Source organism: Hakea prostrata, chromosome 5 (assembly GCF_041222555.1).
Source record: "Hakea prostrata isolate BN-2017 chromosome 5, UWA_Hpros_2, whole genome shotgun sequence".
NCBI lineage: Eukaryota > Viridiplantae > Streptophyta > Magnoliopsida > Proteales > Proteaceae > Hakea > Hakea prostrata.
In genome coordinates, this window is record NC_142604.1 from 13,440,797 (window position 1) to 13,464,733 (window position 23,937).

General features: G+C 37.5%; 2 protein-coding genes across 2 annotated transcripts; both read right to left on the reverse strand.

Moving 5' to 3' along the window:
* On the reverse strand, positions 1–11,679 carry LOC149015279 (RING/FYVE/PHD zinc finger superfamily protein). Its single transcript, XM_089155012.1, has 10 exons — positions 10,479–11,679; positions 7,685–7,771; positions 7,464–7,592; positions 6,211–6,342; positions 5,551–5,616; positions 5,348–5,458; positions 3,229–3,321; positions 1,158–1,191; positions 636–706; positions 1–532 (listed from the first exon to the last, which is right to left on the reverse strand). The coding sequence occupies exons 1-10, from the start codon at positions 11,466–11,468 to the stop codon at positions 455–457; spliced, it is 1,791 nt and encodes a 596-aa protein (XP_089011138.1). The 5' UTR covers positions 11,469–11,679; the 3' UTR covers positions 1–454.
* Positions 11,680–18,787: 7,108 nt separating this feature from the next.
* LOC149015280 (putative BOI-related E3 ubiquitin-protein ligase 3) lies at positions 18,788–20,865 on the reverse strand. Its single transcript, XM_089156009.1, has 2 exons — positions 20,188–20,865; positions 18,788–20,066 (listed from the first exon to the last, which is right to left on the reverse strand). Exons 1-2 carry the CDS (start codon positions 20,470–20,472, stop codon positions 19,530–19,532), a joined length of 822 nt encoding a protein of 273 aa, XP_089012135.1. The 5' UTR covers positions 20,473–20,865; the 3' UTR covers positions 18,788–19,529.
* Positions 20,866–23,937: the final 3,072 nt, after the last annotated feature.

Sequence of the window (23,937 nt, forward strand, 5' to 3'; positions counted from 1 at the left end):
TTTACCAAAATGGAATGAATCAGATGTTTTGAGCATAATTTGCTTATATCATCTTTTAGTTAAAGAGAATTGAATGATTGAATACATAACAGAGTCAAGTCCACATGTGTGCCAGGTTATATGAATCACCACTACTTGGACAAGAGGAATCAAACTCCAACTGCAAATAATAGAGAGTTGGACAATTATTGCTTCATAAACAAAAACTGGTGTTCATTTACTACATCAATTTGCATTAGTAAATACATCAACCAACCAAGAAAGCTCAACAGAAATGTACAGGACTGGAGACAAAAATATAAACAAGTTCCAGAGATCCAGAAACTTATGAATACCAGGAGCAACCAGAGCCGAAACAAATTAGAATCGGAACCTAAATTCATGAATATCACCGCTTCAGATTTAATTTGACTGACGTTGCAGTGACACTAAATGCTGCATTATGTGAGGAAACTCAATGAGCACTGACAAGAAATGGGTGCTGGCAAACCCCACACTCAATGGTCTCAGAACCAGAGGTTGGAACCTGGACCTACAGTGATAACCGAAATGCCTTGAGAGGTTTATTTGAGAATGAGAGGGAAAAACAAAAAAGTATGATAATTCACTCGAGTGCATTGGCAGAGATAACAAACCTGCAGATGTACAGTACAAGTAGGACAAGCAACTTCTCTCATGCGTTTCCCAGACCCATCAGATTTCGAACCTGTAAAATTCAATTTATTGGAAATAGAGTCACATTATCTTATCCCTTTGAAAGATGTGTTAAGAGAAAGGGGCCAACAAATGAAATAACTGATACGATTTTCATGCCCTAACATTTTAGGACTGAGTTCACCTCCAGCCACTCTCCCTTGACAGAGGCCTTACGATGCCAGCCATAGGATCTAGTAAACAGTGGAGTACCATCGACATTTTTTTAACAGGGGGCAAATTTTGACAACCATTACTTGCACCCAACATATGCATATGCATTACTCCAGTCAGGGATTTTTTTTTTGCAGGGGGGATGGTGGTGAGGGGAAGAGTGGGTGCAGCAAGCATCTAATCACCTCCATAGTCACTTCTCCATAAATTATCAACTTAAGGGGGGGAAAATGGATCAAATATTACAGTTTTCAATGTACACTTTTCAGCAAAGATAATTAGTTAATTACCTGATGAGGCTTTGCGGTTTCGTTCCATTTCTTCCTGTAAAAGATCACCACCATGAAATACATCAGACAACATTACTCACAATTGATGAAAAACATTACTACACTATCAGCAAAAAGATATTTATCATGAGGCATTTATACATGCAACAGAATCAATTCTACACGTAGGGGAGCCCATATGTCCGTAGGCAAAACACAGTTCTGCCCAACCCTCTTGAAGCTTTGGTTGGCATATGACTAACTTACTCAAGACTATCAAATACAGCTGGAACCAAGGGCAGGGTCTCTGAACAGATTAACAAAAGAGGGAAGGAGAAAGAAGAGGGGGGAAAAGAGAAGGAAAATGATACCCACTAGGAAAGAGATGAACCAGGGATGGAGGAAAGAGAAAATAACAAGGAAGAAGAGGGCAGACAAGTGAGAAGAAAAGGATGGTCACACAAGCACAGACACGCTTCAACCAAAAAATAATTCATTTCATTATTCTCAACATCTGTGTACCGTTTACAAAAGTAAAGGACACTCCTATGAAACAGAAACTATTCTTCACTATGAAATTGACCCAACAAGGAGGCAAAAGCAACCACGGAAACATGTAGAAAAACAATAACTCAGGAATCTAACTCTTGGAAGAACTCCCATAAAAAGAAAATTATAATTACAGAAATTCCAATTGCATGTCTGGCCTGATTTTGTGTTTAGTTAAATTTTGGTTGAATCAGGAATGAGGCCTTTTCCTGCTATGAATGTTTGTCATCTCTGTATACAAAGTATTGGATTCCCAAATACCGAAGTCATGGCAAGAGTATTAACATGCATTCCCATCATTAATTTATTTGAATCCAATTAACTCTTGAACAGGGAGGGCTAGTATATAGGATCCCTTTTGGATAAAACTGACATTTGCAAAAGCTTTGTCACCAATGTTGCCATGGCTAGGCCTAGAAGTAAGGTTGAACTGCTTATGATAGTTGAAATCTTATTGATCACCACTCCCTGAAACCAACCCCTCCCTCCACCCCACAAAAAACCCAAAGAGAGAGAGCGAGGAGAAGAAGAAGAAGAAGAAAAAACAACTTTTTCACAGACGCTTCCATCCCAATTCAGGTTTGGCAATGATACAACCTTAGTTCTACTGTATACTAACATGCAAAACAGGTTGGATATCTTGTTGCCTCAAGCAGGCTTGACATAGCACTCACTGTAGTGTTAGCCAGTACATGCACTATCCTCATTCCACTCATCCAGAGGTTGCACCATAGGATCTTCGGGAATCTGAAAATTCTGCAATAAGAAAGGCAGGCTGCATATAGGATCCTCACTCCTCAGAAACAGTTAAAGGTTAAGGCAATGCTGACTTGGTAGGGTCTCCAGATGACAAGAGGTCTACTTCAGGCTGTTTTACTTTCATTGGAGGTAATCTAGTAAGCATAGCAAGAAGCCGGCCACTGTTGCTCAGTTTAGAGCAGAAGGTGAAACTTGAGCAATGGCTCATGGGATATGTACCATATGGCTCAAGGGACTTCTTCGATGTTGAACTACTTATGCAACTTCATTGTGATAGCAAAATCAGCAATAAATATAGCACAAATTCAGTTCAACATGATTGAACCAAGCATATAGAGATTAATCACCACTTCATCAAGGAGTAGTTAGAGCTAGGAGTCATTTGCATCAAGGAGTAGTTAGAGCTAGGAGTCATTTGCATCCCGAGTCATTCCTGTGACCATAGCCATCATTCTCACTTGGAATAATTCATTAGAGCATTAATACTACAGTTGGCAAACAGGACATGTTCAACATGAGAGGGAGAGTTGTAATATGGGTTAAAGGACATTTTGCGATAATGGTATTTCACCCCTTGCGCCTAACCAAGAATGTTACTCTTATTATAGCTAAACAGTCTCTAATGGTAAGTCTCAGGCCATTTGCATCTCATTCTCGGCAGACATATTTTCTGAAACTTGGATTACATTATCAAGCCTAAAGTTGACAATCACAAAAACTTGTGCAAATAAACAGAATCAAGCTGCACAGAATTGTGAACATTTTCTCTGAGTTTGTAATTCACCTGAAGCTTCTTCGCAAGATCCTCATGACTCTGCAATCCAGCAGGCTTGCTGGCTGATTCTTTTGCACTACTCAGCCTTTGGGTAACTTCCGCCTATAAAAGAACATTAAACTTTTAACTCTTTTTACTGTGCTAAAATCTGGAATCACAAACTCATATTTACATGTTTAGACAAAAAATTGTTAAAAAGGCCATGAAAGTCAACGAGCTCTTCTATGAAAAATAAGTGAACAGATTATATTCGGTTCTAGCATAACAGAGATGCATCCACAGTAAAGAGGTTTTTCCCAACAATACATTTTTTTAACAGTTTGTAATCATCTATTAACAGAATATACTCAGTTCTTGCATATCAGAGATGCATCCATAGTAAGAGGGCTTGCCTAAACAATACAACTGTATAAAAGCTTGTCATCATTAAAAATCCATTTCCTGCTACAATTAATAAATTGCAAGTTTTGTTCCCATAGTAACCCAAACCAGGCGTAGTGTCCAGAGTGAACGAGAAATCAAATTAATGGTGTATGTGTGTGTGTGTTTTACCCTTTTTTTTTTTTTTTTTGGGGGGGGGGGGGAGTAAGGAAAGAAGATGAAGAAGGTCCAAGGTTGTGCCTGAATCATCAATAACCACACTGCCATTGGCTCAACCTCGAGACTTTCCATCTTTTTCATCTCATAAATTTTACCCTGCAATGATGAATCTACAACCAGGCCTAAATCAAAATGCATACAAATTGCTACTCATCTTAAATCATTTTCCTTCACCTAATAAAGCCCAATCACTGTGCTCCACCTCAGAAATTATTCTACAAAATTTAGACAAACTCTGAGTGGTAAAACACAGTTGGCAAATCAGATAAGGACCAAAAACTCCCTAAAGAGGACATGCATACAATTAGAAAGTTGCCTACCTTCATCAAAACATTCCCATCAGCAGCAGAAATAGCTGTTATTTACAATTCTAATTTTTAAACTGTCACATATTCCTAATCTGATCCCAACCAGAACATATTGAACCCCATGTATAAAACTATACAAACTTTTAACAGTGAAAAGCTAAATATTCGTATGATGAAGTTTATAATAAGCTCAAAGAAAACCTTAAAAGTAGGGTTGCATTGTGTCACATCAACCACAGATACTATTTTCTTGTGAAGAAACTGTGCAACTCAAAACTTTTGCGTACACATAAAACTTAACATGCACCAGAATCCTTAATCTTTTCAGGAAGAAGATATCTTAATAACCATATCAAATTAAATTAATTGAGCATGCCTTTTCTGAACTATATAAATGTCCAAGTGTGATAGACCACATACGGAAAGAATAAATCATCGTATAGATGGTAAAGAAAAAAACCCAGAAAAGGTACAAATTAATAGGCAAGAAAAATGCTTAAGATAAGAAGCTACAATAAACAGACTGATCATTAGGATTGGAATATATGATAGGTTGACCTAAATTGTTACCTGCTGTTAGACCTTTAGTTAAACATGTCTATACCCGTAAAAGAAGAATGGGCCACGGGTCTGAGATGTGGAAGACATGTAAGAAATAGTTGGGGTGAGTGGGAAGGGGGGGGGGGGGGACAACGGTTACACACGAGGATTCTGTTGAAAGGTGGACTGGGGAGAGAGGACAGTTATGAAGTATCAAGAGGAGTTGGGATGCCCGGTTTCCTGACGGAGAGGGAGGACTTGCACCTACGGTTGTGAGTTCTACAACTTTATACTTCAATTCCAGTTTTCTTACTAAATTCCAATCAAATTTTTCAACAAATTATCTTCCAATTCTTAGTACAGCAGTGCCTTAAATAGAACTTTGGGTCTCTATCACCTGTCAAACTGATTTTTTTTCTTCCAACTCTCAAGTATTTGAAACTTGAAAAGAACAGATGATTGTATGACTTTAAAGGGAAAAGATGATCTTCTCTGTATGTAATGTAGTGTTTTTCTATTCCTTTCTGCTTTTATTCCTACTTCTAAGGAAAAATATCAATCTTGCAATCTTACAACTCAGATTCTGTCCCACTCTGACGATTTTGTAATAGCATTCAACCATAATTGACAAATAGAACAAGCATGAACAAACTCAACATATAGAGGTAGAAAGTACAGACCATGCATCGATCACAAACTCTAACAGGCTGCGCGTTTTCCTCTGCAGTAAGAGCAATTCTACCATGGGTGCACTTGTCACAAAAAATATCCCCACAGTTCCGGCAGTGATGCTGAAGATTGAAAGAAAACAAGAGTTTTAACACATGGAATATGGGCTAAATGCATTTTATTGTAAACAAGCCTGTAAGATTAGCAGATATACCCTCCTCACAAAAGCATTAAAATCTGTCCCACAAGCTGTGCATTTGTTAACCGCCTCATCTGGGACCTGTAGGAAGAAACAAAAACAAAGCCGACACAACAGAAGTTAGCTCTTAATAGACCGATTTCCAGACTCCCACTTGAAGATAGATCCTAATCAATGAGCAGCTATAACCTTATACCAGTCAATTTCAAATGAACTAGCTTTCAACACAAGTTCTCACTAAAGTACCTACCGTCAAACTCTTCAAAATCACTACTTAGCTACTAGGTTTTAGTTGCATTATATGCCAGGCACAATTCCCAAAATTTATGGATTCATCATTCTCTTCATGATGCAAGACAAATCTTTTGGAAGGATCTGGAGGAAATTATACATACAGGGTTCCTTAACCAAAACCTACAAGTCAATTTCTCATTTTGGTTATACAGCAAAGAGAAATGAAAGAGCACAACAGGCAAGTTTATATTTTAAATCAGCTCAGCAATCCGTAGAAAAAAAATCATAGGTATATTATGCTCAAAATTATTAACTGAATGACTATAGCCAATCAGTCAAAGATATGCTTAACCTATCAAGGATTTGTGATAAAATTAAGCAAGAGGAATCAATTTGTGGACTAATATAATTTGAAATGGCCAAACAAAATTTAGGATTTACCCAATGATCTTTCTCTTCATTGCCAGGCTTCATCAAGTTCATCCAATCAGCAAAACCTTTTTTCCTCTCAGTAGATTGTTCAGATGGCTTTACAGTCTCAGAAGGTTTAAATCTTCCACCCATCTCCTTTATCTGACCAAAATAAAAGGTTGGGTATCATTAGGGACAAGATTATAAAAAACCAGAATATATTAGCTCTTTAGAGTTTTGCAACTTACAACAGCTTCATTCGCAAACAACTATAGTAGCATAATCAGTTTCTTGAACCCCCTCCCCCCGGTGTATTTAACAAAAAAACAGATGAATGGGCGAACTAAATTCACACTGAATTTTAGACCAGAGTAATAGAAGCAAGCCTTTTAAATTAAACAACACAGACCCTTAAAGAACAATCTCTTTCACTACCAATACTTTGCAGCTTCCACTATTGCAGGGTCAGAGTAGCTCTTATCCACAGGGAAAGAAAGTGAGGGAAGGGAGCACAGCCATATGCCACACCCAACCCAAGTTCAAGTGCTATTTCAATCAACTGTCAATTATGCTTAACAAAAGGACTTCTTTGAATTAGTAACACTTAATTAGGAAACCAAAAACAACCCAAACTGAGAAACCAGATACACTCTGCAGCTAAGCTTCCAAAAATAAAGAAGTGTACATCATCACCCCAGTAAAGAAAGTAAATATTAAATAATTCCATTAGACCCAACCAAATTGGTTTGAATAAATTTTACATGCTTGAGCCTTCCCAGGGGTGCCGTTATTGGAATTAGTTATTAAATAGGGAGTAGATTGTGACACAATGGACAGGATGCACTGGTAAACCTAGTGGTCACTGACTTGAGTCAAGAAACACTCTCTCTGTAAACAAGGTTAAGACTGTCACCACAACCCTCCTCAGACCCTGAACCAGATATGCCCGTTTTTCTTATGTATTAACTGATATCATATCTGAGCAAAGCCATGCCTTTGACCTTGTTGGACTTTCCATGACGGACAGTTGAGGATACTCCTTTATGATTGCAAATTAAGATGAATATCCCGGTTGTATAGGAATAACAAAATAAAATCTTTTCTTGCCACTTTAATGGAGAAAGAGATAAATGGTGGCAACCCACAAAAGGGGCCAGATATTGAGTTTTGGGAAAGCCTCAGAAACTAACAGCATCCAAAAGCATCAGTCTACCAACATACACAATGAAAAGATAAGGTTAAATTTCTTAGGAAGAACTCAATCTGTAAATATGACTACGAACCTGAACAGTTGCAGCTGTCACAGTGTCAAGAATAGTGTTGGTCGTATAGCTGTTTGACTGCAGTCTAATGCGTCTTGGTTCAATGTCAACAGGGTTTTTGGACCAAAAGGTGAAAATTGATGAGTTTGCCTGAATGTAAAGAAATAAATTTCATCATTTTTATTTGAAAAATCACAGGATGTGTATCACAAATCCCCTGAAGGGTTAAAGTAAAAACTTACTTCCCATTTTGTCACTGTCTCAAGTGGGTATATTCTCAGTGTACGACTAGTATTGGGATCAAGCATACGAATCCCATCCAAACCAATCTGGAGAACAAGTCAAACACATTAAAGATTAGTCCCAATAAAAAGGTATAGGAAAGGAAACAGGAAATACATACATAAGAACATCTGAAGAAAAGAACTTAACTGAGAAATTAATAAGCTATATCTTCCCAATACATAATCATTAATTGTGTTTCCATTATCGTGTGTAACTTGATATACATATTAGTATCCTAATTACAGACAATAGATTACTTTACCACCCCCCCCCCCCCCAAAAAAAAAAAAAAAAAAAAAGAAAAAAAGAGAGAGACAGACAATAGATTAGACAGCAAAGTAGATAAAGATATATGATAATCAAAAGAGGAATCTACGGTAGCAGCTCTTCATATGCCCCTTGAAAGGGTAAATCTAAAAGCTGAGTAAGTCACTTTAACTCCAACTCAACAGTATCATGTCTTAGTAGAACCAGACTAAAATGTCAAAGACTTCACTGTAATATCCCTTAAAAGATCCTGATATTGCAGAAGGTTTATTTATTTATCTTTGAACTCATGGATCAACAGTAGTTTCACATAACTTCTTAAATTGGGAAACCTTTACCAGGCGACTCTCTCCATCCCACCACTGTCCCATTGTATTCCCTTCAGAATGGGAAATCCAACATCACCCAACAACTCTGGCTCACTGGCTGTGCCAGTGTATCCCATATGTATGGATCATGAATGCTAGCATGTCATCCTTTTCATGTATTCGTACACAAATATTTACCCAGTATTGCACGAGTAACTGCACCTTGAACATAAAGTGATGCAACACCATATAAAGAACGTGAGTCAACAGTAAATATCCTATCAGTAAACCACAAAATCCTTCAAAAAGACCATGAAGTCGCGAGAAGTTCCACTTATTGTATGAAAGATGTCCTAGAACTGGGGGAATCAGTTAGGCAGGGTCAAAGTTGATGAATTTGGCACATGCACATAACAGAGTGATGCCAACCAACTGACAAGACAGATGGGAGGGGGGATCTCAGAGATGAAAAGTTGTCTTTTTTGATAGAAACTGAAGACTCAAATATAATAAAGAACAAGGTATCATAAAAGAGACTCCACTGACTGAATATCCACCTCGTGGAACCCCTCTTTCTCGGAAGAAAATATGTTTTGCCCTGATTGCCGGTTGTCCCCAACTTTTGAAACATTTTACAAAGAAATGGATACTTACCATGCATGCACATTGTATAGCAGCTTTGTATAATGCCATCACATCATCATACATATTCAAATTATCTTAGAAGCAACAACACTCCAATTCACAGTGCATATAAATACACAACTGGTTGACTTCTAGGAGTTCCAGAAGTTCCACATATAGGGACAATTAATAACACAAAACAAAGAAAAATACATCACAAAATCATAATTAAATACCACAGGTACATAAGTCCATAATGTCATCATTACCCCCATTTTTCAGTAGTACCACCATAAGTTCCTACTAGACTGCTGAGTTGCAAAGTAGTTGTCCTGTAATTTGATAATTGTAACTCAGTTATGAGTTTTCGAACCATGGTCATGACTTTTTGTATTCTCATTGTTCTTGCATTTGTTCTTGTACTTTTGATGAAAGTTTCAATGTTTTCTTGGATATCCATGTTTAGATCCGTGAAAATACCTGATACAGTGTTGTCTGCATACTTCCAAGTATGTGCGAAGCAAGAAGACCAATTTGTGCCATGTTTCAGCCAAAAATAACATTGGGAATGTGTTTATTAGCCTTAAATTAGGTTATACACCAAAAACCAGAAAGGTGAAAAAACCACTTCAAACCCACTGAAACCTGGTACAACAACTTTGATATCTGGTCGAAACAAAATTTCCGGGTGTCAATCGCATAACAGCCAATATCTGTTCTTATTTCTTCTGTATATCTTCTATCAGTCCACTCATATGCTTCTCTGCAGAACCAACAAGTCAGACTCCATTAATTGGGGTATTCTCTGTTATGTCACCCTACATTCTGCATCAGCCTAGATCTATTTTCCACCAATCCAAAAACCTGCCGGCAGTTTGCAGTCCAAGTATCGGCTATCAGGCAGCTGCATCTCGACATATTTTAACATACTTTTACTCGGTCAATGCTAACATCACTTTCACTTGGGATTTGGCACTTGAGCCTTGAAATTACAGAATACTCTGCTGTCTTTTTCATATCCTACAGCTATAATTATCATTGTTCCAGATGCAGGTGAAATCGAATGAGCTATTGTGAATCACTATAACAATTTCAACATTTCCGTTCTGCCATTTGGTGGTTTCCTAATTATGCCAGTCGAGCGGGAATAACTAGCATGTATATGTATCAAGTCCTTCAGTCACATCTCTAAAAACTTCACATATTACATGTTGGTATAAAGCATATGCAAAGAACCAAAAGCCCTATTAATATAATTTCTCGAAAATGTTTGACATTTCTAGTCTGCAATATCATGGTTTCTCAGCTATGTAAGTAGTGATGAACATGCAAGCCTAAGTCAAAATCCCAATCTCAAAGATTAAGATTGATAGTATTCATGAATTAGCTAAACTCAAAATTAAAAGTAATAATAGCAAATACAAAATTTCTACTTATAAGAAAAACAGACAATTAATAGGCAATAATGCTTAGGAATACAAATGTGAATCATATCAATGATAACTTAAAATGGTCGATAGAGTCTATTACAGGTTGGTTTTTGCTCACAAACCTGGCAAAGAACATCCGTGGTTCCCTGGCTAGAACCTTCGGGCAGAAGCTTAACCCGGTATTTTTGAACTCCATTCTTGACATCCGACTGTGCCTCTGCCTTCGGAACAGCTCTCACAATCTTGGAAGAAGCAGAATTTGCCTGGTCCTTCCCAGATGAGGGGAAGTTCAGGGACCTCCCATAATCATCGAAAGCCGCCCAAGTCGAAGACTTGGAGGAAGTGCCTCGAGCACCGTAGAGATCCCCCTTCCCACCATCATAAGGATAAACACCATCCCCAGGCCCATCATCACGAAGGCCACTTCGATCGTAATGGAACGAGCTTTCGGGTCTCTTGTCGTACAAATCAGAGCGACTTCGCCCGTATAGGCCTTGATCAACATAACCACCACCATGATCGAATTTCACACTATTGTCATAAGAGCTTTCGTACATGTGCGGCGGCAAAGATGAACCAAGTTGGGAGTAGGAGCTCGAGTACGGCGCCGAAAACGAGGGATTTGCGTTGGAGATTGGAGCCGGGGTAATGGGAGGAACCGAAGAAGGTGGAGAAGGACCATAATTCGGGACCGCCTGATGCTGATCGTATGGTGGGTAATATGGAGATTGCTGTGGCGGAGCTGGGTAAGGCACCTGGGACTCCGGTGCCGGTGCCGGTGCCGGTGCCTGAGGAAAAGCTGGATAAGGAGAAGAAGGCTGAGGTGAGGGATTGAAGGAGGATTGCAAATTAGGGGTTTGTGCGTAAGTCGGAGCGGTGGGAGGGAGATTGGGGATAGGATCGGGAGCCTGTGAATATGGAGGATACCCAGATGTAAAGCTTTGGTAATCAGAAGATGAGTAATTGGGGGCAAAGGGAGGTGCAGAAGCGTAGGTTGTCGGCAAAAGATTGGGTTGCGGATCGATTGGGCTAGGGTTAGGGCTTGGATTCTGGAGATGAGGTGGTGGATGGTACTGATGGTAATACGCAGAACTGAAATCTCCCTGTTGCATTTTCTCAGAATTTTAGGGTTTCTTCTTCCAATTTCAGAGAGAACAAGGCCGATCAACTGATAGATCGGTGGAAATCTTTCGCCCTAGAGACTGAAGATGAACAGAACGCTTCAACTGTCGCTGCGTGGCTTGCGTGTGTGCGAGCAGGTGAGAGAGAGAGAGAGGAAGGGGACAGAGATGGAATTTGTGCTTTTGATTTAAAGCTTCTTGTGGAGTCTCTTTTCCTCGTTAAAGAAAAAGCTCGATAAAGGTGTAAACCGTTAATAAACAGCGTCATGAGGATTCCTGAAGTCTGGCACTACTTGGCGGTACCTCGTGCTCTTTCACTATTCACGTCTTTACCCCGCCAAAAATCCGTTATTTTTATTTTTATTTAATTTTAGATAAATTACACATATACCCTAGGATTTACAAATTAAATATTATTATATTTACACTTTCTAAAGTTTTTTGAATTTTAAATTATATATCAATTGCAGCCCTTATTGTTGGAAAACTGGAATTAAATGATGGTTCAGGATTTAATTATTTTTAAATTTATCAAGGTACCTTTCTTTAGGCTCCTTTATTCTAGGTCATCAATTTTTTACGAAAAATTTATTTTTTATTCTCCTAGAAAAGAAAGCGACAAATAGATGCTTTCTTGTCACAAAGGTTTTAAAGCAAATGAATTGAGAACAATCCTTGTGTCATGCACTATGATGAGAGGAGAAAATGAGTGAAAATAATGATTCTTGGTTTCATTTTAGATATTTCCTTCTCTATCCTTGTAATTTTTCTACCCTTGAAGATAATATCTCCCTTGTAATTAGACAAAATCCCTGAGAGAGGATGTTCATTGTGAGCAACTCTACTTCCCCTACGGGAAGGTGCTTCAAGCATCTCGGATATCGCGTTATCATGGTGATGTGTCTCAATTCTGATCGTGGTTCCAACTAAGTCACATTAATAATTGAGTGCTCTTCCGAGTCCTGAGACGATGAGTCCTGTAAGAAAGGTCAGACGCGGGCCGGTTAGGATGTCGAGTAACCGCCTCCGATGGCTAAATTAGAAAATGATCAGGTTAATATCCCATGCAAGAGCTACACAGGAGTTTACTTAAAATGAATTCATTGCTTACCGGAGGGGTGAATCCTTGTTTAAATAGTGTGTGGGTTACCTTTTCGAATGCCTTTTCGAATGCTTCTTCCCCTACGGTGGCTGCCTAATCTCCCTTAGTCAGGCTCCCTCGTTGATTACCCCGTCTAATCATCTTTATAGTTGACCTTCCATTCAAGGCGATGTTGTCATGTAGGTCTAGCGTAAGTGGAGCCTTCAATTAGGGAGGTCAGCTAAAGTCCCGGCTGGGCGACTGGTTTAACCCCAGTCAAGTACAAACTTCCTGTATCACATGGTTTCCATTTTCGTATGAGTTTCATTTGCCATTTTCACTTCAACACATGCAAGTTTAGCTTCTGTGGTTTCTTCCTTTTCAATTGCAACAACCGATTCTTCCACAACAAAATTTGTCACGAGCTAGCTTTGTTTGTTCAAAACCAAGTACTTGAGTTAAATTGCCACCAGCTTCATCGATTCAAGGCCAACTTTTTTGAGTCAAGTGCATAGTTAGCTTACCCAACTTGGATAAAGCCTCCTCTGTGACTTCCGGTTCTTTCATTGAATCGACAAAGCCAGTGACAAGTAGAGCACTACAACACACAAGCCAAGCCATCTTAATGTGGATAAGAATCACAATTTCTCAAAGTTTGATTTGTTATTCTTTTTTAGTGGTACAACAACTTCAATTCCATTGATCATTATAAAGGAGAGTAGCAACGGCAATTGAGATTTTCAAAACCAAGGAGCAAAGACGTTGGTGCTAATGCTACTGCATGTGGTGGCGCCACCTCTGGAAAGCCATTTGTATTAGGGCCGTGAAGAGCTGCCCCCACTATCCACCAGTGCTTGTTTTCCTCTAAAGAACACCAACAACTTTAGGTTCTTAGCATTAATAACAGACAATCGAAGTGCTGCCATGGTGCCTTCAAGTGAAGGATTACAATCAGTGAAGCACAACTTCAATCTAGACTTCCCTGCTTGCCAAAGAAGATTGCAGATTATATTACTAATCGCATCACAGTTACCTGCATGCTTACAAATGTTCTAACACGAAACAAATGAAATATTGAATAGAATTTCCATGGAAAACATCAATTCAAAGTCAAAGGGGTGAAGCTGTCCAGCAAACTTTTGCATGATCACATTGGATTAAAGCATGAACAACTGATTCTACTTCTCCATAGCAAAGAACAAAGAGCAGATGGACTTATGAAAAAAAGAGCCTTGTTTGTCACAAGAATCAAGAATATCTTGCCTACAGCGCTAAAGAAATTAATGTCTTTAATTTTGGGAGATGGCCACATTCATGTTAGACATATTGTATATATAATATGGGAAATAAAAAATAAAGAGAAGAATTGGAAAGATATGTAAACAGAACCTGAACCGAAAGGAGAAGAATAAAGAAAATATCGTCGAGGTGCGTTAAACATTTTCCTTAAAACAGATTTATCCCCTCCGGAATGTGCTTAAGGACTCAAAGAACGTCTATTCTCCCATGATACAACCAAGGTACCTTGTGTGGCGTTTTTGGAGGGCGCACTTGCCGACATCGAATTTACATAAAGTCGGCGATATTCGCGAAATCGGCATATATCGCCGACGGTCAAAGTCGCGACATCCACCATGCTGGTTTTCGATTCTTGCGGGCATCCATGGATGGAGGAGAGGTGAAGGAGGCCTTTGAGGGCAAATTTCGTCACCGTCGGTTTTCAGATCCCGAACTTAGAAATGGAGTTATCTCTGGGAGGAGGAGGTCGGACGGTGAGACTTTTAGGGCGGCGATGAATCTCAAGCGGCTAGACAGAGGAAGAGGAAGAGGAAGGGAAGAAGAAGAACACGCCTGACCCTGGAGAAAACACTTCGTTTGGGGAATCCATCAATTTAAAAACAGTAAAAAATTAGAGAGTAGCGATTCTAACAACGGTGACATTTCTTTTTCCGACCCTTGGTTGTTCCCTAATGCGAGTTGATCTTCAAGTGGAGGCTGGAAATCCTGGATATGAATAGCATAGCATGAGATCTAGGGTTAATTTCCTCCTCCAACGCTTCACTCACCGGATCAGCGTCTTCTCCACCGAAAACCCAGCCTCCGACTCCGGCGCTCCGGCCTCTCCTCTAACCACTTCATCCTCTTTGCCTCTTTCATTGCAGAGAAGGGAAGAGAGAAGGAGAAAACGAGAAAGTGAGAAGTAAGAACTGAGAAACTCAGAAACAAAGAGTCGCCCGAGTACTTGAACGCTTAGCATTAATCGCTCCACAGTGATTTCTCCAAATCGCTCCATCTCCATTGATTGCTCGACTTTTGGCGACATGTCGCCCGAGTCGCCATGTCGCCAAGGTCCGACACGGCGACACGGGCCGACATGCCGAACTTTTGATAGAACAACGAACAACAGTATACTTCACAAAGCAGACCGCTACGACGAACTTGATATATGTCTTCCTTCTATCACCATAAACTTCAAATCGATAAACTTTTCAAACCATTGACAAGACTCACAAAATTTTAAGAAGACTCAACGAACTCTTAGCACAATTCTTCAATCAAAAAAGAGAAAAAACCAAAAAGTCTTCTCTTGATCAAGGGGAGACCCCAATTTATAGTGGAGGTCTTTGAAAATGAAAGCTTTGGTCATTTAAAATTAAGCTAGGGAAATGAGAAATTCATTGGGAAATAAAAGTCCCATAATCCTCCATTTATGAATAATGCTTGGGAAATCAAAAGTCCAAAAGTTAATGTCCCATAACCCTCCGTTAATGAACAATGCTTAGAAAATCAAAAGTTTATGCATGAACCATCATTGAGATTTGAAACACCCAATTGTCCATAATTATTTCATGCACTTATTTCCACAAACTCCTTAATGAGTGATTTTCATTCATTCAATGCACAAAGAGCATATTCCAACAATTCCAAGTAAGGCTCCAATACTTGTTTGGAGAGAAGGAGGATGCCAAGTTAGTCAATTAGTTCTCCATCATGGGCAATGCTAGTTTTGTAAACAGACTTTAATGAGAAAGTTCCTCTGTAGTTTGGGCTCCATAACCATTTCAAGTAAAAGTATTTTGGATGGGGAGCCTAAGAACAACATGAGTTTCCTCAAGTTTAAAGAGAGACTTTAACAGTTCAATCTTCTATTTCCTCCATCTCCAATCCTTCTCAAATCCTTGATGCTCATGATCAAGTTGGCCATAGGGGTTTCAGAATGAAGTTGCTTTTTCTCAATTGACTAGTTCAAACCTGCTACAATCCCTTTTTAGTGATCGTTAATTCCATCACTAGAATATCGAACCCATAAACACATACAATGGCAAAAATCACCATTCCATCTGCATCTCTAGCAAGAACACTATAAAAGCTTAGATCTCCTTGAATCAAGCCATCACCATTGACTAAGACCCAATCTATAGGTGGTTGATTCCATACTAGGGCTTTAGGATTTAAATGGATTTAAATGTCTGAAGCAACCTTTTACTTATTCCTTTCATTGGAAGAGTTTAGGAAACAAAAAAAAAAAAAAAAAAGGAAAAAAAAAGGGAAAAAGGGTGCAAACAAAACAACAAAACACACAAAACCTGAAATTTTGCTTTGTGCCTTTGTGGAAGTGGAAATTTTATATGGTCAATGAACTTTTTTTTTATTGTCTAGTTATGGATATTGTGCAAAAGAAAGTAACGTTTCATTTGTTAGTTATAGAATAATGAATGAACAAATTAAAATTTTTTTGGGTTCTTTTATTATTTTAATTTTAATTTTTAAGAAAACAAAGTATTATTGAAAATAATATCTGACTAAAAAAATGAGAGATGTATGCTAATTGGATACAATAGGTTCTATGAAAATTATGTTTAAAATACGAAATATGTTGTTTGCTTTTTATGTATATATTTTTGTGTCGCTCTTGTTCAATTGTCACTATCACAATCTTAATTTTTGGTAGTCTCACTATCACGATCATTGTTTTATATTCATCAACCAAGTCTTCTTCTTCTTTTCTTTCTTTTCAAAAGCCTATTCAATTTCACTTACTCTCTATTAGTATGTACTCAAGTAATCAAAATTAAAAATTTGTAGTTTCAAACTACATAAAAACATCATGTTTTAACATAGAAACACTTATCTAAAACATCTATTTTTCAGGAACAATTATTGATAAGAATGTATATAACTAAAAAAGTCTAACCTTTTTTTTTTTTTTCCTTCTAACAAGGGTTTCTACGACTTTAGCCCAACCATTCTTATTGGTCCAAATTGACCTCACAATCATCACCAATGAGTTGTTGAACGAGAATGAATCAGTTTTCAGAAAAAGCAATGAAGAGCAGTAAACACCGCGTGTGACTACTTCCAAGGACAAGGAATGGAACACAAGACCTCACGCTTCGTTAAGTGATCCTCTCTTAACATGTATTCTATGCATTAGTCCAATTCAATTTTCAAAAACCAAGAATCCATTGTAGTCTAGTGGTTAGGATATCTAGCCTTCACCCAGAAGCGCCGGGTTCAATTTTTGGCAATGTAATTTCCATTTTTCATCCAAAAAATGCCAATTAAAAACACATCATCATGCCCGTTTGATTTCTTTTCTTAGACTTACCTAGATCTTGAACAAATGTATAAAGTACCAACAATTTAATAATTAAATATACTACCAATTGAGAAAGAAAATCAACAAAGCACAAGAACATTTTGGTCTCCTTAATCAGTGATCTTGAATATTACAAATGAGGAAAATATAAAATGTTATTTCTCGATTAAGAGTGAGTTTTGTCCTTTCACAAAAGATTTGATTTACCAACGGGGTTGGTCCAAGTGGTAAGCAGATTGGTTGGCTTAAGCAACGTTCGGTATCGAAACCTTGTGAATACAAAAAATTCTCACTGGGAGACTCACCCACCACAGCCAGGTATTGCGACTCGGGTGTAACACCGGATTAGTCAGGGCAAAGCCTTGGAAACTAGGGATTGGCAAACTAAAAAAAAAAAAAGATTTAATTTATGGTGGTGTTTTCTCCAAGATATGAAAGTAATGGGATAGAAAGGAACTAGAGAAGATTTACTATCAAGATAAGAGATTAGCTTTGTGGGAGCCAGAAGCAAGTAGCAACTTCTCTTTTTAGGTTGCTTTGGATGATTGTATCCAAAGTCAATTTTTTTTATTTTCTCACCATGGAAATCTGACTCAGAAGAAAACTCAAGAACCAAGTGTAGGGCCCATTCCAAATTGATTGATGGGTGAGGCTTTGAAATTACTATTATATCCAAGGAAGAGTCCAGTGCCAGTATCCTATTCCTAGAAAAACAACAATTAAAGATTTGAAAAAGAAAAACGTAAGAACCAAATGCAGGGCCCATTCCATATTGACTAATTAGCAAGATTTTGATTTAATTGTGGACCAAATGTGAGATGGGCATAAGGCTTCTGGGCCCCCAAAACTAAAATAAACATTGAGGCCCATGCAGTGGCTTAATCATAAAGATGAAGTAGACATGATAAAAAGTTACCTAAATTAGCAAACTAACAAATTAAATGAGAAGGTTCCAAACTAATCCTAATTATTTAACTAGTAACCCAAATTAAGGATATGGTTTACATCATGCAGCAGTGGCTAATAAGGTTACTCCATCTTGTCCAAATGGGTAGGAGATAAGGTTTTGTTTTATTTATTTATTTATTTATTTGGGTACGTAGACAGGGCCGAAGCGCAGGTCAAGAGATAAGGTTGTATTATAATTCTCGTGAAACCTCACACTGACAGAAACCTTGTGCAATAAATTAAAATGGTAAAGATTCTCCATCAGTTTCATGTCTTCTTCGGAAAAAGGTTCCTAAAGAGGATTCATTTTCAAAGCAATGGATTTCATTATCACAAGAAGAATCACAATTTGCTTCTTCATCGACGGAAAGCTTTGAAGTCCGCAAATTCTTATCAATGGAGAATAAAGTAAGAACCAAATCTCATGCTTTGCTTCAAAAATATTTTTTGATTTTTGGGTATCTATGTTGTCACATAAAGGGAGGCATTTAGCAAAGAAAACATAGAATGGTATTTCTGATGTTCATGGGGACCAGGAGGTCATTTTATTCATAAAATTTTGAAACAAATATGAGTCAAATTAAAATTCAAAATTAAAGAAGGAATTAAAGTTTGAAAAGTCAACAATCCACATCAGCAACCTCTAGAACCCCGTGAATTGAAGTAACGGATAAATAAATAAATAAATAAATAATAAAAAGGGTAGTTGAAGTCGCTCTCTTGACAAAGTTAGCCACCAGGGGCCCACCACAACCCCAGGTGGCGTGGGACCGTGGGACCCACCACTCACTTAATCCACACAAATTCACATGACTCTCAACCGTCCGTGACCCAAGTGGGATTCATACGTTTTAACTCCCCACCCCACCCCAAACATGGCGGCAAAGATGTGGGGTGGGAAAACAGAAAAAAAAAAAAAAGGAATCTTCCTTCAAAAACCATATTCGTTTCAGATTTCATGGCGTGATAATCTCATGGGTTCGATTCCAATCTGGAAACTACACTCCTTACATCATTACCCATTTGTTGAATTGATCTAATTTTGCTTTATATCGTTTCAGTCATCGATTGAAACAGCAGTATGTATGAACGAACAATGCTGTTTCAGAGGAAAATCTAATCAGTCAAGGTCATCAATGGCGAATGGGGGAAAAAGAAAACATAAAAATGAATGAAAGAGAAGAGTCAAGAACATAGTACCTTCAGGATTCACCATTTAATAATGGAAAAAGATGCCCTCTCTGTTCTGTTTCAGTCTGTAAACTCTGTTCGATGTTGATGCTGTTGTACTTGAACAGTTCGACTTTAATCCCCACAAGAAAAGAAAGAAAACCCATTTCCCAAAGTGGAGATGAGATAATAAGAAAAAAACAGAATGCCAGAAGCAAAAGAAAAAGATTTTGATTTCTGTTTTAGCTTTTCTTTACAATATGATGACCTCTATGCTTCCCTTTTTTGGAGAATTACAAACTGGGCAAGAATCGAGGAAGACTCCACAAGACTTGCACGAACAGAGATGCCTACAAGGAAGAAAAAGAATGCAAGATTGTTCAGAATTGCAGGCTTTGCAAGTCATCTTCTTTCTCATTGCTGCTTCTGTTTCACCTTCTTCTTCATCTTCTCTGTGATGATGAGCCTGTGCTTGAGAGATGTCGCAACAAGACTCTGCATCCTCTGTTCCTGCAGATGGAAAGCAACAATTGTTCTCTTTCACCTGTTCCAGAGTGTTATTGAGGGCCTGAATCATGGCTTCATTTTCTTTGGTGACTCTCTGCCATGCTTGATTCTCTAAATCAACCCTTCTCAAACATTCTTGTAACTCCATTGTTCTTTTATTCGCTCTAGCAATGTCTTCATCTTTCTGTCTCAGTAAACTCAACGTCTTTGATTCCATACTTCTTAGAAGGATAGCCATTTGATTCTTCCTTTGCTCTTGCAAAGCTATCCTGAGTCTCTCGTTCTGTTTTCCACCAACCCAGAAACGAAAAATCAGAAACAACTAAATAAGAACTATAAATCAATCAAGAAAAAAGAAAACCAGAGAAAACCCATCAGAGAGATTAATCCATCCTAATACTAACCTGTAACAGAATAAACCGATCGGTCTCCAATGCCTGTTTATCAATCTGAGAAGCCAAGGACTCTGAAAACGCCATTGACGATAAAGAAGAAGATAACAGGGGACTATTTGCAAAACCCAGATTGTGATTTCTTACTAGATTTGTATTCTGTAACTGCTGCATCTGTGTTTGTGGTTGAGGAACGAAATATGAATCATAAAACCCACCACATGAATCCATCAATTCCTGCGAACCGCACAAAGTAAAACCCAGATTCTCCGGATACTGCTGCGCTTGAACAGCCATAAAAATAAAACCAAAACCACCTCAGATCAGATTTCTTTCCTATCTGACTTCGATCTCACAAACCAAACGCCAAAACCCACCTTCCTTCTCTTTTCCTAATCTCTGTTTTCTTTCAATATCGATTTCGATGGCGCGGAAGAAGATAAGAAACAGGAAAAACAAGAAATGAAAAACTGGTAGAGGGTGGCTTTTATAAGATTTGAAAATTCCTACTTCGTCGCTGTTTTCCAATTTAATAATTAATGACACGTTCAGGGTAGCATTCCGATATTAAAATCGAAAATCTTAAACAAAAGGGTCCAATCAATCTGAAGAAAGAGCAAAGGATTCTCTCTCTTTGTTAATGGCGTGGTTGTGGGGTCAAACAGAAACGTACACATGCAGATATTGTGACAAAATTCTCGGCCAGAGAGAAACATTGCCATGAAAGAAAGACAGAGAAGATGAGAGATGGAGACTGGAGTTTAAATTTCTATTTTTAATTAGAATTGTGAAAGAGAAAAATGCCAGATTGATCACTCAGAAAGAGTTGAAGAATAGGACATTTTTTTTAATTTCTCTTTTTCCTTTTTTGTATTCTGAGAAGAGAATCTGTTTCTCTACCTTCTCTGGCGTGAGGTGGGGAAGGTTTCTGTTTCTTTGTTTAATTAGAAATTCGTTTTCCAGTTTTGCATCTTTAACTGAAAAAAGAAATTCACAAGAGACAATGACAGTACGGAAAATTTATGGTTTATATAAAGAACCCTAATTAAATAAATTTTATCATATTTTTTTTAATATATAATTCATTATTTTCTTTAACAAATCTTTTGGGTAAGTTAAGGGTAAAGGTGTGAAATGGGTAATGTAAAGATAGAAAAGAAAATTTGATGGTTGTTAATGAGATTGACTTATCAATATTCTTTTTTTTGGATCTGAGGTTAATCAATCTGGGCTACTTATATATCGTTCGAATGCATCTTCAAGATAGTTTTTTTATCAGTATTGTATTGTATGTATTTTTGTTATTTTTCGAATTTAAGGTATTCTTTACTTATAAGATGTAACTTAATGTGTACTTGTACCATTAGGAATTCCATCCAAAATCATCCCCCTAAAGAATATTATATGGGTGGGGTCATGGTGAAAGTATTCGTTTTTGCTCTGAAACTTGATGAATATGGTGATTGTGATTTGTCATCGTTGTCACCTATAAATCTATATGGGGTTATATTTAATTGAAAGTATAGTTTTATAACTATGTGAGGGTGTTATATGTATGATAATTAGTATGTAACAAAAAATGTGCATCACATAATTGTTTTCCTATGTGATGTATTACTACATGAATCACCTACTAAGGAACCCAAAAGGGGTCCATTATTTGGCTACTCTACTTTATATTCATGTGTTTTTACTTGATCATCACTTTTTCCATGAGGCAACTATCAACTATCAACTTATCAAAAACCAAAATGTTGCTCCTTACGTCAGTCATAACGTAAGCAAAGAATAAAAGGTTGGAAGTTTAAAATTTCAATCTTCTCCTTGAGGGGCAGAGACCACAGAGTTATACTCAGATACATGGACAGTGCGTTAGTTGCACGGTATATCATTTGCTTTATAATTCATTGAATTCCAATCCTTCATGAAGGGACCTTATCTTAGATTGTTGACTCTTCCATTCTATTTTATTAAAATAATTTATTCAGTGAATAAAAAATATGATACTCTAAATTAAATGTGAAAGATATGATAGTCTAAATTAAATTTTATTAAATGAGAGGATATTCTTGTTATTGTTACAAATTAGATTTTCATATGTTGCAAAATGAAAATCTAAAATAATTTGTTTTTAAAAAAAAATCAAAGTAAAAGATACAAGCCTTTTTGTTGTTTAAAAAGCTCAACAACACCCACGTAGAATTATTGTAGATAATCTTGTCATTATTTCACATGATTAGGTTTAGGAGAAGAGATATGACCTCTAATGATCTAATCCAACATCTTTTAATAATAATAACAACAATAAGAGCTTGTTTTATCTCAATTAAATAGGATTGATTAAATGAATCTTATCACAGAAAATGATGAAACCAAATTTAAAAAAAAAGTGAGTGATGCCTAAGAATGAGACTAGACCAATAAATGGACCACATAAAAAGTTGAAAGGAATTTGACCACCATCTCGGTAGAGGGCATCCAAATATAGGGTTACAATAAGAGAAAGTATCAACAGCATGAGTAGTAAATCATGAAAATAAAATTGAAAGAATACAGAGATTTAATATAGTTCGTACACTAATGTGGTGTTTATGTCCATAGGCTATGTAGGAAGATGATTATATTGGAGTCTTTCAACCAATATCAAAAATCACGTTACAAAACTCTCATTCAAAACCCTAATTGAGGTAAAAATTACAAAACTCATGACGACCTTGTAAGAGAGCATTAGATATATTTATACAATTTAATCGGATAAAATAGTTGACACATCAAGTGGGGTTGTAGCGTATTTGCAGTCCTACACCACCCACCAAAGAACGAGTTCATTGATGGACTTCAAGGTCTGACCATGTCTTTTATTTCTATCACATATTTCACGAATCGAGTCATTCAAGTCACCCACCAAAATCGTATATGAGCACACTATGATTGATCAAACCCACCGCGTAATCGCCCATGCATGCTTGTATCTTTCTAGAGTCTTTGAAGTGAAAGTATCAAAGAAAGCTCCATAGCATTCATGGCCCATTTCCATTGAAAAACACCAAATATGGATAAAGAGATGTTGACAGCACCAGACAAGTAAGAGGTTGATGAGCTCCAAGTTACACGGTTCTCCAAGTCTTTCTTTCCTTATTCCAGACTTTGATTCAGAAGAAGCTTCATCAGTCAGGCGCGTGGTGTGAATTGTGAATTGTGAATTGTGATCAATGTCATCTTCTTCAACTTTTATAGGCCAAGGAGAAGTTACCCTTGAAAACTGCAATCAATGGCGTAATCTACAAGGCCAGAAGAGAGTTTGTCAACGCGTTCTGCTTCTGCCCCCACCTATCTTCTCCTTTCTTGACTCATGATTGTGGAAGATTTTCAATTCCAATGATCGCCTCCCTCTCAATTTGAACTTTCATGTTATTCTTGGATTTCTCAGTAGAAAATACCTTACATTGTAGAGGGTATCAAATACAAGAGATACAAGAACATGGTAGAGGGTATAAAATACAAGAGATACAAGAGCTCTTTTGAATTATCTTAGGTTTGCTTGGTTACATGAATCTAGAGATTTTTAGGGGCAGTTTAGTATATGGCGGAGATTTCAAATATCTAGAGGTTTCAAATCTATGATCAGTCTATGGAGTTAGAATTTAGGGTCAAGAATCAGAGATTTCAATGTTTATGAATTACGTTTGGTTGTAAAAATCTAATTCATGAAATCAGAGACTCACATTTTTACACTAAAACGTGAATCAGAGATTTATGGGT